The following is an 18290-nucleotide window of genomic DNA, read 5'->3' on the forward strand; positions in this document are numbered from 1 at the left end:
TCTAGTTCCTTCTCACCACTTCTGGCCATATAGACCTCACCAGTGGCTTAGACAGAGGTACTGCAGTTTGTTTGTGCCACTGTGTTTTGCCACTTATGTGAAAAGGCCTGTCTATTGCCCAACTCTGCCAACAAAAAGTCAAATATTCTGTTAAAACCTGACAGCAGTAATACTACTACTAATAATAAATACTCTCTGTTCATACAGCCCTTATATAAATAAAATATATAGGAAATCCAATAAATAAAAATATTTACACAATAGTCATAAATCAAATCAAAATGATTCCCAGATGGTGGTTGCACTACATAAAACAAAAATCAACAAAAGGCGGAGTAATAATGTACAAAATGTGTCAAGAATTTATCACAAAGACGTGAAAAAGCGGTTTGTTTCATCAAGACTAGAAGATCAGGTGGAGAAAAATGCAGTTTTCCATACCACGGGGGAAAAGCAAACAAACATTGGAAGCACTTGTTCACTGCAAAGAACTAAACTGCTATTGTTTAAGGGGAAAAAAGCAGCAGCTCTCAACATTTTAAACCCACAACACCGACCGTTTGGAGGGGAAACGGATGCCTGCCCAGGACACTGCGCTGTTGAAGAGGGGAATCGCATAATTACAGACGTGTCCTTCTTGTGTTTACATACAAGGGAATGAAGACAAGAGAGGGTGCGGTGAAAGAGTTGCCTGTTTTTTTTGTTTTCTTGACACAGCAGGAGCCACAGAGCTCTAAATGCCATTCACTTAATGTGACATCATTGTGAATGATGCAGGTGTTTGTCTCGCTGATCTCTGCTGCTCCTATTAGATTTGGGTTTACTTCAGTTTCCTTCTGCAGTCCGAAGACATGCATGTTAACGGGTGATGTCAGTGTGCGGGCAGTAGGTGTGACTATACCCTCCTGCAAACAGAGGAAAAAAGTATCTTCCAGTTTAACGTTTTCACCCAAACACATGAGATATCATCGGAAAGGCCAGGATATCTTCTATTGAGCACATCATGACTTATTAAGTTAGCTCAAATAAGTAAAAAGATATAGACCAAAAACAAATGTCCATTACAGGAGACATAAATGAGCAGGCTGGATCTCAGGAGGATATGACAGGTTAAGCGATTTGAAGTGCTTAGAGTAGGTGAATGTGGCTCGAGCCTTCATAAATACCAGGTTAGACTTGCACTTAGCTTATGTACCAGACTGAGTATTAGAAACAGTGTTAAATGAGACCTGCGGTGTTTTTTTTATTATTTTCTGTCACTCATGTACTGTTACAGTGGTGGCTACTTATGTTAAACATGTCTCTGTTATGGTCATTTCAGGCACATAGCTCCAGCTATGGATAAAGAAGCTCAACCTTCTGTTTGCAAGGGGCAACCAATCAGAACAAAGTTGGGAGGATGGGTTAAAGGGAGAGGCGTTAGAACAGTGGATCAAGGGGCTGCACTAAGGCTCATTATAAAACATGTGAGGATTGCTTCAAGCTATGGGTTGCTGTGGGATTAAGTCCAAAATTAAAATATGATACTAGATCCCCATTAATGACAGATTTTGGCTGACAAAAGACACCAAATATACATTTACTGTACTTTTACCTATTATCAAAACTTCTGACATTTCTCCACATGGTTCAAATGAACAGTTTAAAACCCCTGTTACGAATGCCTCCATGACAGCAGCTGACAACAGTGCTAGTCACAGATTATCAAATCCCTTTAAAATTGAAAATTTTCAAAGTTGCTGCTTTTCATGCTCATTTCTCCAGGGATAAATGATAACTTCTGTAAGCCTGGTGGCAAGATTTTAAACCTCGTGTATTTTGTTTTATTAAGAAGTTCAGGTGGAATATGAATAGGTCCATATGGAGAGATGAACCAAAAATGAATTATGATGCAAATGTCCAGCTTAACAGAACATTTTGGTGTCTTAAAAAAATTCAAGCTTGTTCCATCAGGCAGCTGTTCCAGTGGAAAACAACTCCAAAACTTAGCAGACAGACAAATATAGGTGAGAGGAGAGAAAGTGTTAAACTTTAATTTGGGTAGAGACCAAAATAAAATGTTCCTCTCGATCATTTGGAAGAGTTGTTAAAATTTTGGTCTGCTCAAAAGGGCAGAATAGGTCAGATTGTTTTGTTCACCTGTCTTCTTATGACATATTGTTAAGGACTCATATACGGACCCTTCATTTAGGAAAATATTAACCATATAACATTCTTATTGTTTAGTATCTTGATTTCATGTTTAAAATACCGTACTGCAGAATTGCATTTGACCAACAGTGCATCTATGTGTTGCTGTAGAGCTATATTTGGTCTTTATTTAGCAGCTGTGTTGTTTTGCATGCGTTGCCCAATGTCTTGACTCAATTTAACCTACAGCAACCTTTTTTCCTGCCTCTTAATTCAGCTGCTACATAATCAAAGGAAAGTTCCCCCCTCAGCTCTTTCGGCACAAATTCAATTCACGAACCTCATGGAACCATTTCTGGACACATGTGTCGTACATTGTACATCTCCTGAGGGTGTTCCAGCTGTACATCTTCACCAACAAGTGCAGTGGAAGCAATGCAAAAACTGTTGAATGTTTAAATCAACAGCTGCAACTCTGCACAGTGTCCTTTGCTGTCCGGGGTTCAGAGATGAAATGAGAAATGTCTAACGCTCCAGGGCTGGAAACGCCTCAGAAAACTTTCCCGCAATGGCGCCTGTAGGTTAGAAATTACATACAGGCATCTGCACACTCTGAATTATGCCTCAGACAGTTCAATAGTAGGAGACCAGATCCACACTGACTCCTTCCCCCAAGGAAGGAAAACATGCAGCAGTGTGTGTTTGTTTTTTATTTTCCTGTTCTCTTTCCTCCTTTTCTCTCCTTTCTAAAGAGTTTGAGCCTCTGGCTCTTACGCTCTTCCTCTCTTTCCTTCTCTTCTTTTCTCTAGCTAGGATGGAGGCTGATGGGACCTGACATGATGGTGCCATTGTCCTCACCGTCAGTTAATGTGACCCACGGGGATGCTGTCCCCGTATGCTTGGCCTGATGGCGAAGAATGCAAAGCGCTTCATCTCAGAAAATTGGTGGGAGAAAAAGGGACAAGGAGAAAACAGCTGTGCATGGAGGTAGACTGAGAGCTGCAAAATAGAAGAGGTGTTTTTACAAGATAAACAGGAGGTAACTTGATGCACACAAAAGCCTGTGGGGCCTGAAAATTACCTGAACTTTTACCTCGACGATTGCACTGAATGGTTGATGATATCTATATAGATCACAATGAGAAAACTCTTAAACTAGGCCAGCTCCAATTGGCTCACCATCAAAAGCACTTATTTTTAATTCATTTGTACACCAGCCCAAGTTGGGGTTTTTTTTTTAAACATGAACGCCAATGATTAACTCTCTTTTAAGAGCCAACCTCAAGTGGCCATTTGAGGAACTGCAGTTTCCAAAACTTCCTCATGGGCTTCATTATTAATGCTGCGTTCCATTTGCCTCAGATGTCAGAGTTATTAGAGATCTCCCGAGTAGAGCACGTCCCTGTAGTAAATTAAGAAAAGCTATAAAAGCAAAAGCAAGCAAGAGGCAGAGCTATTCATGTATCATTAGCATTAGCATTAGCATCATAATATAGATTTTATACATTTACATGCTCTGAAACCATCTTGGATTATGAAGTTGAGGTTGGTGATGCTATTCCATCTTTCTAAGGTGGAAATTTAACTTGGGTGGGTGAAAATTCCAATTATGAACTCCTAAATTCCAACTTTTGACTTCAAATGGAACACACCATTAGCCACAGAGATTTTATACATTTGTTTAATCCAGATAAATACTTTAGTGTAGATGAAAAACATCAGTTTGATAATTTCCCAGCAAGAAATTGTTGTTATTGCTAAACTAGGCTAACTGTCTGCGTTAGTGTGCTTCATACCTGTGCTTCTCAGGAGAAGGAGCAAGGTGCAGTAGCTAGCACTGTCACCTCAAAGTAAAACAGCTCTTGGGTTTCTTTTGATAACATTAATTTCAAAAAAGTTTTCAAACTATTATCATTTCAGTTCCTTTAAAGTGGAGGAGGTAGTGAGTAGGAGAACACAGACAGAGTTCCCATTAAATGACATGAACACTTCCAATGTTCCTGAGGTCTAACATTTGCAGGTGAATGACAAAAAAAAGAGTACACAGAAAGCTACATTTGAGTCAAAATAGCTGCATGCTAGCTGTGACTATTTCTTTGGAATGGAATTAGATTTTTTTTTTCTAGCTAAATTGGTAGCCACATGTACTGATCACCTGCTTCACCTGTGCTCAGGTAGAATTATTTTGAATAATACAAACTGACTGTTTCTTTTTGCCTAATTTGACTCGAAGTATCAAGCCCTCCCCTCTAGAGTGGCCGGCAGTAGTATTTTGTTGTTCTTTTGTTCTGCCCATGTTTCTATATTACGGAGCCCCGCAAGGGACATGGGAGAAAAAATTAAGATGAACTTTTGCAAGATCTCGCAAAAGTGTATCTTTTGTGACCCAACCTTCCCCAGAATTCATAGCATGGCCCAGCCAATTCGTTTCCAACAATGGCGACAGCTAGTTAGTTTTAATATTACTCTTTCTGGGTCACAAAATAAACTTTTAAGATATTTTTAGGCGTGAATGTAGCTGTGTAAACTTCAAATATCTGCCCGGTTTATCAAGAGATCACATATTTGCAAAAGTGCTCCGGCGTTTTCGGAGACGTCTGTTACCCACCAGCTTGAAGCTAAAGGGAGGTTGAGGTGCACTACAGCCGGGGGGAACACCGCACTCCCGGCACATCGTGCCTCGACCTCCCGGTCGGCTACGAGCTGGCGGCCTCTGAAGGATGCGACTAAAACATTTGCGAGATCTCGCAAATGTTCATCTTTATTTTTTTTCTAACATGTCCCTTGCGAGGCTCCGTACCATATGGCCTGTACAACCGCAATTGAAGCACAATGTAGTGGAAAATCTTTAGTAGTTGGACATTTTTATAGCTTTGCAGCCTATTGAAGCCTGAGAGTGGATTTGAGATATCCTTGGGTGAAATCTAAACATTTATTATACGAGACATTTGGTCAAGTGCGGTAATAACCTTTACCAGCACAGTCCATTTTCTACAAAGTGGTGGTTCTGCACTGTTTTCCTCCTGAACCTGACTGTTTCCTCTTATGAAAACACCCCTTTTCATTTTTTCGTGTCTTAAAAAAACTCCTTGTTTAATTAACCACATGTTGGACGAGCTGTCCCAAACTCTGGCCCTTTTGTCTTACGCCAAAGCGTTTTCGTTTTTGTGTTAAACATGGTGGAAGGCCGCACTCTGAGTTGCTGCCGCTCAGACAGTCACCTCATTTGCACTGTGGGTGGAGTAGCTCTTCTGTCTGGTGTGGTGGTAATAAGTGGGTTGAGATGGATGTTGCCCCTGGACATGTGGCCCCTGTCCTGCTCCCCCTCCAGTTCCTCCATACATCCCTCCATAGGGTTGAGTATAGAGATCTGGGACATTCTCTGTGCTCTGCTGCCTCCGGGTTGAGTAGTTGTGTCTCCGGGTGGAGCTGTGCAGAGAGGTGGAAGCACGCGCTGGGGCGGAGGTCTGCCTGTGGACATGGCGGGCGTTTGGCTCCCATGCTTTGAAGGCCGAGTTGGAGAGAAACGGGTGTGTGGTTGTCTTAGAGAGGCGTGATTGCTCGAGGTGGCTGGGGGGGATGGAGATTGAAAGAGGGGAGTGGATGTCGTGGTGTGCTGGCAGGGGTTGGTGATGGATGTATGACTTCTCTTTAGGTGGAATGGGCACAGGCTGGAAGGCAGGCGGGGCTACAGGCTGGTAGTGGGAGAAATCCATGAGAGGGAAGCTCTTGTAGTAGCTCCGAGATGCAGTTTCAGCTGCAGAGAGACAGGGTGGAGACAGTCTGTGAGACAAAGACAACCATCGCCGTAAAACCTTTAAATAGCCGAGAAGTCTCCCCACCCTCCAGGCTTTCAGTTTGATGAGCATCGAGAAAGATCGGAGCTTTAGCCCAACATTAATCTTGTCGAATCTGTTTTTTATTTTCAGACAGATGTGACCATGAACAAAGGTCTAGTTCTATTTTTAAACTTACGGTTTTCTGTTGTAGTAATACACTTCTCCACCACCGTGCTTGACAAGGTTTGGCTGATGTTTGGCTGATATGCTGTGCTAGGTTGTCACTAATCATGGCGCTGTGCATTTTGCCCAAGTATTTCCAGTTTAGTCTTGTCTGTCCAAAGGACACTGTTCCAGACGTCTTGTGGTTTGTTTAGACGCAACTTGGCAAACCTAAGTCGTGCTGCTTTGTTCTGTGTAGAGACAAGAGGCTTAGTTTCTGACCAAACAAGCCATGCTTGTTCAGTTTTTTTCTAATTGGATTACTAAATTGATGCAGGGCATGAGGGATACTATATTAACACACACCTGAATGCTCAAGACCAGCACCTGGCTGCTTCTGACCCTCTTAATTTCTATGGAAGCAGTGAGGTTGTATTAATTTTTTTCCTTCCAGTCCTTTTCACATGACTGTTAGTGTTGTTATTTTCTATAAACTGTTCAGCATAAACTGTTCAGACTACTTCCATCAGGCAGGAGGTTCTGCAGTATCCAGTCCCGAACCAGCAGACTGAGAGACAGCGTTTTCCATCAGGCCATCAGACTGCTGAACACTTTGTAGACACCTCACCGTCACTTACCAGAACTTCAACATTATGCACTCCATACTGTACATAAATGCCACTTGTTTTGCGCAATATCCAACTGCTGACCTCTGTATATCCTTTTTGCATCTGCTGCACCAGTGTACCTGCACATGCAATGTGACAATAAAAGTAGTAAATGACCTTTCCTCAAATCTTAGTCTTTATAGAATTTGTCCCAAATTTAAAGTTGCCAAAGAGGAAAAAATAAGCACAAATGGCTATTATTACTCTACTCTTTTTAATTCTATTTTATTCCTTTAACCAATGGCAACGTGTGTGTAGACTGTGGGATTTATGTACCAAATATGGGTACACTCATTCATAGTGTTAATAAATATAGCTTTCTGCTCACTTCTTGCTCTGTCACAGTGCAGTGTTACAGTAGAAGTTAAAAAGTTGGGTCGGTAGCGCAAACATGCTATATTTGGCCTCTTTAAACTTGTTTACACTTTGAAATCATTTTCAATTTATCACAGTCTGATGCAGTTCTGAGTCACATGCAGAAGCAGGCTAAGAAATTAACTGTCAATTCACAAACACATGATCTGTCATCATAGGAGGAGGGCTCAAGTCTGAATCACGGTTAATCCATGATGCATTTCTGGCCTCCTGGCTCCAAACTGTCAGCAATGTCACTATTGTTTGAATATATCAGAAAGCTTTTATGCAACTCCTGTAGGCAGAATTGAAAAAAATGATCTCCTCACAAATGGACCGTGTTAGCATGAAAATGCCCTTTTTTATATGCGTAAAAGTTTTTAAAAAGTACATTTAAAGGAGCGGAAAGGAGGGAGTCAGAGGAAGGTGAAGAGAGGATCTGAAAAAGATCAAAGGGCAGGCTGGTTGTTTATGTATTTCCAACTGGCATGCCCTTGAGGTGAGTGAATATTAGTGGTGTTAATCTTCTCTTGAGATACTGGAGGGCAGGAGGAGCAGGAGAAACTGAAGAGTGCAATGGAGATGTTGGAGGTAAAGGTATGTGTGTCAGGAAGAGGGGACACAGCGATGGAGGTTTATAAATACCCTCGCCCTGAGTCTGACTCTGCTTGTGCATGTGTGTGCGCGTGTCACCAGCACACACTGCATAAACTAAACACTGAGGTTATCGCCGCTAGCTTCCTGGTTACATGAACAGTAACCTTGTCTCTGAGTGTGCTTTCATTGTTTTTGCTGGAAAATCAGAGTACACCGACAAAGGTTGCTTCTGCTCTTTTCAAAAGCAAATGTATTTAATCTCAGCAATGTCATTTTTTTATTTTATTATTTCATCGAAAAGCATAAAAAAACTTTGAGAACAAGTGAACTCCTATCATGATTCAGTCTGATAGTTTGTTGAGCAGATGGTAACAGTTTCCTGCTTCTGTAATGGAAAACAAGCACAAGTAAAAATGTAACTACATTTGCCTTTAATCTTAACTGCGAATGTTAGCATATCCTGGCAACTAGCTTCAGAGCCAGCTGAGGCATAAGGAGACTAAGGTGCCGCTTGGGGGCCTTATACCAGGAGGGGCCTCCAAGAGCACACGAGACAGGTGACAAATACATGTTTTGTGCTTGTGATATATCAGTAGTTATCATAGAAGAGAGAGCAAGTTATTTAGATAAATGCGTTAACAGACTTAGTCAGCCACTATAAAGGTTGTGCTACATGCATAAGTAACAAATGAACAAGCATGTACAACAAGCATATAACGGCCCTAAAATAAATACGGCCCTGTCCCAACTTCTTTGAGAACTGTTGCTGTCATTAAATTCTAAAATGTGCTAATATTTATCTTAAAATGACATCTTTTCTCAGTTTAAAAATTGTAATGTTTGATGTCTTCTACTATGAATAAATGTGGTCTCTGTTTTGCCTTCAGAACAGCCTGAATTCTTTATGTCATAGATTCAACAAGGTGCTGAAAACATTGTTCAGAGGTTTTGGTCTGGTGATAGTACCACCATACAGTTCATGTTCCACTGCATCCCTAATCTGGTGGCTATGGAGGCCATTTGTGAGCTTACTGTCATGTTCAAGAGACCATTTGAAATGACTTGAGCTTTGTGACATCATGTGTTATCCTATTGGAAGCAGCCATGAGAAGATGGACACTCTGCGGTCATTAAGGGATGGAGTAGTCAGCAACAATACTCGGATAGGCTTTCTTGTTTTAATGATGCGAAGATTAAGCACCATGGTATCACCCACACAATTTGCAGCCAGCAGAAGTTTGAACTGCTGAAATAAGGCAGGATGGATCCATCCTTTGATGTTGTTTCTAAAAAATTCTGACAGTACCATTCAAATGTTGCTGCAGAACGCAATTGCTTTGAAGATGAGGAGCAGGTCTGCAACCATTTGCGGTCTTCAAAGTGACTTTGGTGTCAAAATGGTGATAGAAAAGCAATAAGTCAGAGTCAGTCTGCTATGAGTTTCTGATTAAATGGGGTCAAGTGGGCGATTATGTCCAATTTATTTTTCTGAAAATGGTGCGATTAACTGTGATTAACTTAGATCAGAGAAAAATCACATTCAGTTACTTGCATTCAGAGTCCAGCAATAACTTCACAGATCTGAGGTTCCAACACAGCTAGTGTTGTAGTTGCTGCGGCACGGCAATTTAACTGCAGATGATATAGGAACTCAGCAACCTTGCTTTTATGTAGGAATAGAACAATAATATAACCAGATGGCAGCTAGAATTCAGCTGCAGTTTTGTAATCAGAGATTTGCAGATGTGGAAAAAAGTGAGGTAAGGTGGTGCAACTAAAAAAAAGAGTCTATCATTAAAGCACTGTGTTCTTAGTCTGATATGAAGGAATCTATTGGATGAGAATATCTCATTTTTTAACTGAAAACATTTTGTGCAAGTCTTGGTAACCAGGGATCAGTCCGCCAGGACCTCTGCTCCTGGCCGCCGCCCGGCTCACAATGCAGCCGACCCCTACGGTGCCTCCTGCGGGTGGTGGGCCTGCAGGAAGATGGGCCGATGTCCCTTTTTCGGGCTGTGCCCGGCAAGGCCCCATGGACTGAGGCCCAGCCACCAGACGCTCTGCAAACAGTCTTAGTTGATTAATGTGCCCATTTGTGATACTGAAAACTATTTTGACTCACAGGGAGGTAGTACACTTTAGCTTCAGACTACTTTCAACCTATCTTTTACAAATATAGGCTTCAGATTTTACCTGTTTTGATTTTGTATTTGAGGTCAATATAAAATTTAGACATTATACAGTAAGTTAAGAAACTGTATGTGCGCTATATTGCCAAAGTATTCACTTGTCTGCCTTAACACGCATATGAATTTGAGTGACATTCCATTCGTAATCCATAGGGTTTAATATGATGTATGCACACTCTTTGCAGCTACAACAGCTGCAACTCTTCTGGGAATGTTTCCAGCAAGGTTTAGCAGTGTGTTTATGGGAATTTTTGATCATTCATCCAGAAACACATTTGTACGATGAGAAACTGATGTCGGACGAGAAGGTCTGGCTTGCAGTCTCCGCTCTAATTCATCCCAAAGGTGTTCTGTCTTGGTATGCTGACCCGAGCCTAACTCGTCCAAAATGTCTTTCCTCCTGAAAACCCCACACCGTAATCCCTCCTCCACCATGTCTGCACTGCTCCTGAGTCCAGTAATGGCGTGCTTTACACCACTGCATCCAATACTTGGCATTGCACTTGGTGACGTAAGTTGCTCGGCCACAAAAACCTCTTCCATGAAGCTCTCAACAAACTGTTCTTGAGCTTGGCCACATGAAGTTTGGAGGACCTTGGCGACTGACTATGAAGAAAGTTGGTGACTTCTGCCCACTATACTCCTCAGCATTCGCTGACACTGCTCTGTGATTTTACATGGCCTGTCACTTTATGACTGAATTGCTGTCATTCCCATTTGCTTCCACTTTATTATAATACCAATAACGATTTACTGTGGAATATTTAGTAGCAAAGAAATGTCATGACTGAATATTATTAGCTGAAATCCTATCATGGTACCATGCTGGAACTCACTGACCTCCTGGGAGCGATCGATTACTTGTTCGTAGAAGCAGTCAGCATGCCTAGGTGATTGATTTTATACACCTGTGCCCATTCAAGTCATTGGAAGACCTGAATTCAATGATTTGCATGGAAGACTTTATATGATTATAAAGTGAATCATGGAATAAAAAGATGTAAAGTACTGTGCAACTTTTTAGTGTACATGCAAGTAAGCTAGCTACACATTTTATGTTGAAATAAAAATAATCATATCTGTATTACCTGCACGCCATATATCATAGAGCTCTGTCCTTAGCAATGACTAGGTCTGTGGGGTCAGATCTTCCTAAAATATTCCTGTACAGTGAGGTTTCTTTGAATCAAATCACACAAAGGCCTTACTGCAATAGCTCATGCTTGTCTGCATGACGTGGTACCATGGGGAAGTAAATCTCCTGTGAAGTCCAGTTTACGTCAATCACTTAGTAACATTTAGATGATTAATGTTACTTAAATGGGATCATGGTGGGGGGCCTCTCTTTAAGATTAAATCTGCTTTCCACGAAGTAAAGGGACCCTTCATCATCTGACAGCTCCTGTACTCTTAACTTGTACTGTAAAGGTTGCAATGTCAGTTGAAATAAGCATCATTTAGCATGTATTTGTGTCAGACTTACCCACAGCTTTGAGGGAGGTGTATTTGTTCAGTCCCACTGCGCTGTGGTTGCTGTGAGGCTGTGGAAGCCCTTGTCCAAATGGTCCATAAGCAGAGTTATTCAGCTGGTACTGTTCTGGTAAGAGATAGACAAAGAGTCAGTTGTAAGTACATGCATGCTTTACCTTTAAAAACAGTCTCACAACATATTCCTGTCTCGTTCGGACAACTGTAACTTCAGCTTTTTAGTGTTTTAAATTGATTGTAACTGTGGTGCAGTTACCAAATGCAGGCACTAAATACATTTACGAGTTATGGCTTTGGGCCATGTGACTTTTTTTTAACTGTGAAGTACAAATTTGCCGGGAGCAAGAATGGCCAACGCACCCTTACAACTTGAAGCACTGCCAGTGCAAAGTGCCTGTACTGTAGCACAGTACATGCGGCAACTTCTTTATTATTTCCCCACAGATTTGTTTAATAGTAATATAAAGTGAAATAATAAAGGTCTGCGTGTGTTGCCTGAAGGTTTTTACAGTTTCAGTTCAGATTATACTAATATTTCTAAACCAACATAATGAATTGTGGCTATAGGGACGCTCTGTGGTCTGCAGCAGTATATACCTTTGCCTCACCAGAGGCAATATTGCATAAAAGACACTGTACAGACCCACTGCATGTTCATCCAGTAAGCACTTCATTAAAGATGTTACACCATAAATGTACATTCAGAACACAGAAAGCTACATAATTGTGAAAAATGAAATAAAATCCATAAAATTTAATTTGTTGATTTGTGAATTTAAAACCTCATCAGATGCCAAAACAGCATTTTCAAGCTCTGGAAAGTTACTGTATTTTAAAATCTTTGATCATGAGAGTTGCAGGGTAGAAAGGAGAAATAGCTCTTTGTGTACACTGCAAAGGAATCTGTCTTTGGATGAACTCATTTGATTGACCAACGGAGGGCCTCGCTGGATGATACTGCAGCCTAAGGGTTATGACACACCCAGCCAAAGCAACAGGCCACAGCATGCTGCTGGGCTGTCATTAATCGCTGATGAATGTAACTTCATAATGGAGAGATTTCGCTCATTTAGAGGAGTTTATTATTGTTTTAGCCTCCAGCTTTTCTCACTTTTAACACATGCAATAGATTTCCAAGTAATTGCTTTTTTCCTTGTTATAAAAAGCATTTTTCCTTCCATCCATCCACGCATCCATCCATCCATTTTTTTGGTTCTATGTTATGGGGCAACAGTCTAAGCAGCAATGTCCAGACCAGCATCTCCCTACGCCTCTTCCTCCACCATTTCCATGGTGTTCCTAAGCCAGCGGTCCCCAACCTTTTTTGCGCCACGGACCGGTTTATGTCCGACAATATTTTAAAGAACCGGCCTTTAAGGTGTCGCAGATAAATACAACAAAATAAAACCAGTACCAGTACCCTCCCAAAAAAAGATTTATTCATAACGCACAGGAAACCGAGTTAACGATTAAAAAATAACGAGAAAAAGCGATTAAAAACCCTGAAAACCATAAAAGAGTGGTCTAATATTTATGCCACAAGCTTCTTCTTTTTTTTTTTTTTTTTTACCAAAAGCAGCTGGTCAAGGTGTAACTTCTTAAGGGACATTTAATCAAATGTTAGGGTATGTATATATTTGAGTCTGCGTGTATACTTTGGACCCAGAATCCAAAATAAATTTAAAACTTATTGAGCTTTATATTTAAGATGTACCAGCCTGGAAAAAGAACAGTTTAAAAAAATCACCAAAATGATAAGTGATTTATTCTCATGATGAGTGTATGTAAACTTCAGAGGAGAACTGTAAGTGCAGGATTAACATGAGTTTAAAAAACAAACAAAAAAATATGCCCTTTTACTTTGAGACTGGTAACTTTGGGTGAAACAGTTCCATCCCTGACAGGCAGTCGGTCCAAAGCTAAATGAACCGAGGTTAATGAACAATGGAACAAACTAGGAGTAAAAGAGTAAATCCCTGGCTATTAGCAATAATGAAGTCCACTGATGCAGCCAGTGCACTTGATGTGAGCCCCAGGGATGGATGGATACACACGAATGTTCACTCTGACACACACATACCTAAACATCCTTCATGAGGTCATCTGAAAGAGAAAGACAAAATTGGTGGAATATAGTGCTTGTATAGTGTCACAGTGTTGGAAGCAGAAAACATGTGAGAGAGGTACAGATGTGTACACTGTATACCTTTTAAATGTTATTCACTAGTGAGAGAGACAGAGAGTATTACAGAAAATGGTAGGATGTACTAGTCGAATAAATTAGAACATTTTTCAGAAACAGCGGGATGGAGAAATGTCAAGAGTTAGCCATTATGGTAACAACATTAACACAACTCTGAGACTACACACACACACACAAGTAAATAACCTAGTGGTACTGATGTTCCAGCATTTGCCAGATTAGTGGGGGGAAAAGTCCTTTTTATGCCATCATCGTCCTTATCATCATTATCAATACCTCCATCTTCCTGTCATGAAGCTATTGGACCAATAAATAACCAAGCGATCACAACACACTGGCTATTAATTCAACACTTGATTAACATTTGGTTGTAAAATGGTTTTGATCAGACAGCCACCCAACCTCCAACGGTGAGCCTATTTATAGGATCCACTAAATGTGTGCAATGCTAGCTTCCTTATTCCAAGTCACTGTGATGGACCTGTGATGTGTTGTACAGATGTGAGACTAGCCAATGATCATCCAGTGAACATTTATCCCAAAAGCAGAAGTATTTCCAGTAAAAGAATGTATCTGGCACGGATAAAATTGCCTTCTGTTGTGTGCTACATGTGAGAACAGGCAACTTTAGACAATGTCTCGACCTGATTCTCCAAACATTGTGCATAGTTCTTGTGTAGAAATGGCTTCTGTTTGCCATGATTTCCAGATATGCTTCCACAGGTTTGATTCATTTCGATCTAAACCTAATGAATTGGTTTAGAGAAGGGAAGTAACATTATTGTGTTACAAATCGATGGTAAATGTGTAAAGAGTCAGATGTGAGACTGTAGTTCCTGGTGTGGCCATGGCTCTGAAACCAAGTCCATCCCCATGCCCAACTTAACAGTAGAAATGAACATGTGTACAGCCTGGCACAATTTTTTTTGTCTTTAAAGCAGTGGCATAGGGTGAGTTTATAGAAAGGCAAGCAGGAACTCATTTGAAACTTCTCAGCTTGCCTGTTTTATGAAAGTAGAGATGTATACCGCTCCATTATCCAGACTTTCCTCACTAACATGCCTAAGAGGTTATTAAAAAACGTTTTCAGACTACGCTCTAATAGCTCTACATCACACATTGCCAGTGGCGTGTCTAGAAAATTTTTGTTGGGGGGGCCAGGTAGGGGCACAGATTTGGAGAAGGGTGGCAGATTTAATTGGCAGATAATGTTTAAAAAAAAAATTCTACCAACCCTTAACCATAATTCAATAATCCTATAAACCTAATAACCAAATGCACTTTTAACTCTTATTAGAATGAGATTTTAACCACTACGGTGCAAAGTTTTTAGATACTGCGTTGATAAAGTACAAGAGATACAATCAGTGCTTTGTCAGTGTTTACTCAGCATTCAAGGACAGCAATATTTGCATAGTATTTTTACTGACATATAGTGCACATATGTTTTGGGCAAAAACATTTTTGAAAATTAAAATACGAACATTTGTAACAAACACAATTGACAAATTAGCCAATGCCAATGCAAAACTTTATCTGCCTGTTAAAAAAAGAAGATAATCTTCTCACAAACTGGTGTTTGATTTTGAAACAGGAAAAAAGTGGGGAAACAAATGAAAAGACTAACATTTGAATAAAACCTGAAAGCAAGTAAATACTTTCTATGCTGCCTTATCGTAAACTTTGGTAATATTGATAAAGAACAACACTGGCTGATGATGAAATACAGTCAGCTGACATGGTGACACTGCCAGTATTAACCTGCAGGGCTGGACTGGGACAAAAAAATTGGGCATTTTGACTACAGACCGACCCACCAGGTATTAAAGCCATAAAGACTTTGAATGAAAACAAATGCTGTTGTGACAGTGATGTACAGTCTTGTTGGTATATGTATGATTTCTATACATTTTACGTCAGATAAAAACTTTGGTTGTAAGATTTAGATAATTATTTAATAAAAACTAGGTATTTTAAATGAGAATAAGAAAGAAAAGTATTTCTTTGTGCCCACCTTTCCCTGTTAATGCCCTACCTGGCCCCCTGGCAAAACTTTGCTAGACCCGCCCCTGCACAGTTACCAGCTGTCAGCTACATAAAAAAGGATCCTGGTGTTATTTATCTCTCAGAAACAGTTGATAACTTCAACTCATTCATGTCACCTAAAAGGTAAACCTGTTTCTCCATCACCTGTTCAGCTCTGATGGTTCAGTAAGGACATCTCCTGGTTTCATCTTCATGTTTCCCTCTCACCACATATCTAAACAGACATCATGACCAGCAGCTTTACAGCTGTGGCTCCAGCAAACATCAGCTGATACTAGAAATTAATATTAAATACATTCTAACAACAGCTGATCAAGCTTAAACGTGCTGCTGTTGTTTAGCGCAATATCTGCTGGTTTCCTCTTTCTGGCGCAAAGTGGGCGATAAACAAACAAGAGAGAAAAGCCGATCAGCTGATCATTGATCAGTTTCATGATTGAAGTAGCAACAAGAGAGGGAGGGGGAGAGAATGAGAGAAGAGGCAGCTGTGCAGCATAAAGACAGAATAAATCCAGCTTTGTGTCTTTTTCCATTCTAGCTGAAGTTCGGGACAAACCGTGTCTCTTCTCAGCTCAATAGAAACGTGTAATATTTTCTCTGAATGAGGGACCATTCCATTTTTTTAAGGAGCCGTTGGCAACTCTACTAACCTTATGAATAAAATAAAGTTCACTATCAGTAACATCATAGCACCCACCCAGCTGTATAAAAACTCCGTCAAACTGGCTAGAACGCAGTATGAGTTATTGCAACTGACAGTAAAAAGTCAGCACAACGAAAATAAACTCCACCTAAACTTAGTTCATATCTGACCCAGAGAGACTGCAGGTCATAACTTCTTACCTGAAGTTCAGTTCACCTGACACTCGGACTGGTGGCTGCCTCGGGGCTCTCCTCCTGCCTCCCCTTCCCTCATCCACCTGTTGCCTCTGTGGAAGCCCCGTCATAGCCACCACCAAACAACGGAGTTATTTCTACACATCGACCTGCATCTGGCCAATCCACCACCTCTCATTGTTCATGCCATTACAAAAAAAATAAAAAATAAGTCACTGGGGATATGCCCGGTATACCCGATGGCCAGTCCAGCTATGTTAACCTGCAACCAAATTTGCAGCTCCATACAGCAATGTTACGACTTAGATTATATCTTATAACTCATAACTCTTATGTTAGCTCCCCTCAGTAGCATACTGCCTGAAATATTCCACAGCTGCAATAATTCTTTAAGTGTTATTTTTTTCCTTGGTATTCTAATTTCACCGAAGTTTACTAAACTCAACAAACTTAATATTACTTACCGGGACATTTATTCTGTCCTCATTTTCTTTCACCGAAAAATTGTTTCCTGCAGTGCCATCTTTCGCGCTTGGCTCTCCTACCTTTGCTAACGTGATGCGCATAGCGCAGAAGCGATGCTGCATTCACTTACACTCGGATATCTGAGCGTCACCGTGAAAACATAATCGGACATTTGATTGAATTTTATTGTTTTGCCTTTGGGGTGGCACCTGGGGTGGCCAGTCTGGTTTGGGGGGTGGCCTGTGCCCCCCCAGGCCACCCCGCTGGACACGCCATTGCACATTGCCAAGGTGGTTATTAAAAGAAAATGTGTATGTTAGGATGACGGAGGGCTTGTTTACTTGTTAATGAAAGCTTTATTTCCACACAACACAGCTCGTAAATAATCTCAGTGAAAACAGAGCTTGTCTCTGCAGCTTGTCTTGAATGATAAACATTATAAGTTTAGTCAAGCCTGCTTCCAGAGGCAATAGCCAACGATGGCAAGAAGATGGGAAACTTGTCTCGCAGGCAGTGAGAGAAGCTCATGAGACACATGGCTGTTTGAGATGCAAGGAGAGAGATTACTTCATGTTTGTTTTAATTGATGTCTGTATTTAGATTACACTGGGCAAGCAGTGCTGTTTGCCTTGCTTGCCATAACAGAACAACACTGCTCTAAGAACTGATGCTCTCTTTCACAACAACTCGAGTTGGTGGATTTTTTTTAACTTACCCGCTGGGTTTTGTGAAGGTTTAACTTTAGGGCCGGGGTCACTTTGACACACAATAGTGCCAAGACAGGCAACTGTAGCCAGCAGTGTGTCTCTGTACTGGACTTCTCTACAGTCCACATTTGTAGTATTGGTGCCATTTAATGAAATGATCTGTCAAATAATAAGCCTGCTGTGTGGTAGCACATCCAAGATGTCTTAAATAAAGATTATTGTTTTGTTATTTAGCATGAACTACTACCTCTGCTTCTACAGAGCAGCACCTCAGTTCTACTTACCCTGTTAATTCCTATTGGTTTAAGGGGTTTACTTATTTCTACACAGGACTACATAGAACCTTGTGAAAATTGTCTTTTACACATGACTTTAGAGGCATTATGTTAACTGTTGTCTGTATTTTTGCTTACAGAGATTTGCAATTTGGAACATTTTAGAACCCAAAAAACCTAGAGGGCAAAAAACATAGCGTTGGTGGCAAATGTTTGTTAGATTTTTCCCAACCTATTGGAGATTTAGATTTGAGGGGTTTCAGCTAATCTTTTTAAAAAAAAACAACCTTTGGAGCATTTGAGAGTAACTTCAGTAAACTGTGCTGAGGAGAACAGCACATTGATTTAAATGGTAAAATAACTGGTGCTGGTAATTAGCCATCATTTTAG

The 18290-nt window shown here is 40.7% G+C and overlaps 1 protein-coding gene across 1 annotated transcript in view; it reads right to left on the minus strand.

The window, feature by feature from the left end:
* Positions 1–5194: 5194 nt before the first annotated feature.
* Positions 5195–18290, minus strand: part of shisa8b (shisa family member 8b) — a 48904-nt gene continuing 35808 nt past the window's right edge. Inside the window, exons 4-5 of the mRNA XM_026177173.2 lie at positions 11363–11476; positions 5195–5887 (exon numbers count right to left, since the gene is read on the minus strand). Coding sequence (XP_026032958.2) covers positions 5340–5887; positions 11363–11476 — 662 coding nt within the window. The 3' untranslated portion in view covers positions 5195–5339. The remainder of the gene's footprint in view (positions 5888–11362; positions 11477–18290) is intronic.

Source organism: Astatotilapia calliptera, chromosome 8 (assembly GCF_964374335.1).
Source record: "Astatotilapia calliptera chromosome 8, fAstCal68.1, whole genome shotgun sequence".
Taxonomy (NCBI): domain Eukaryota; kingdom Metazoa; phylum Chordata; class Actinopteri; order Cichliformes; family Cichlidae; genus Astatotilapia; species Astatotilapia calliptera.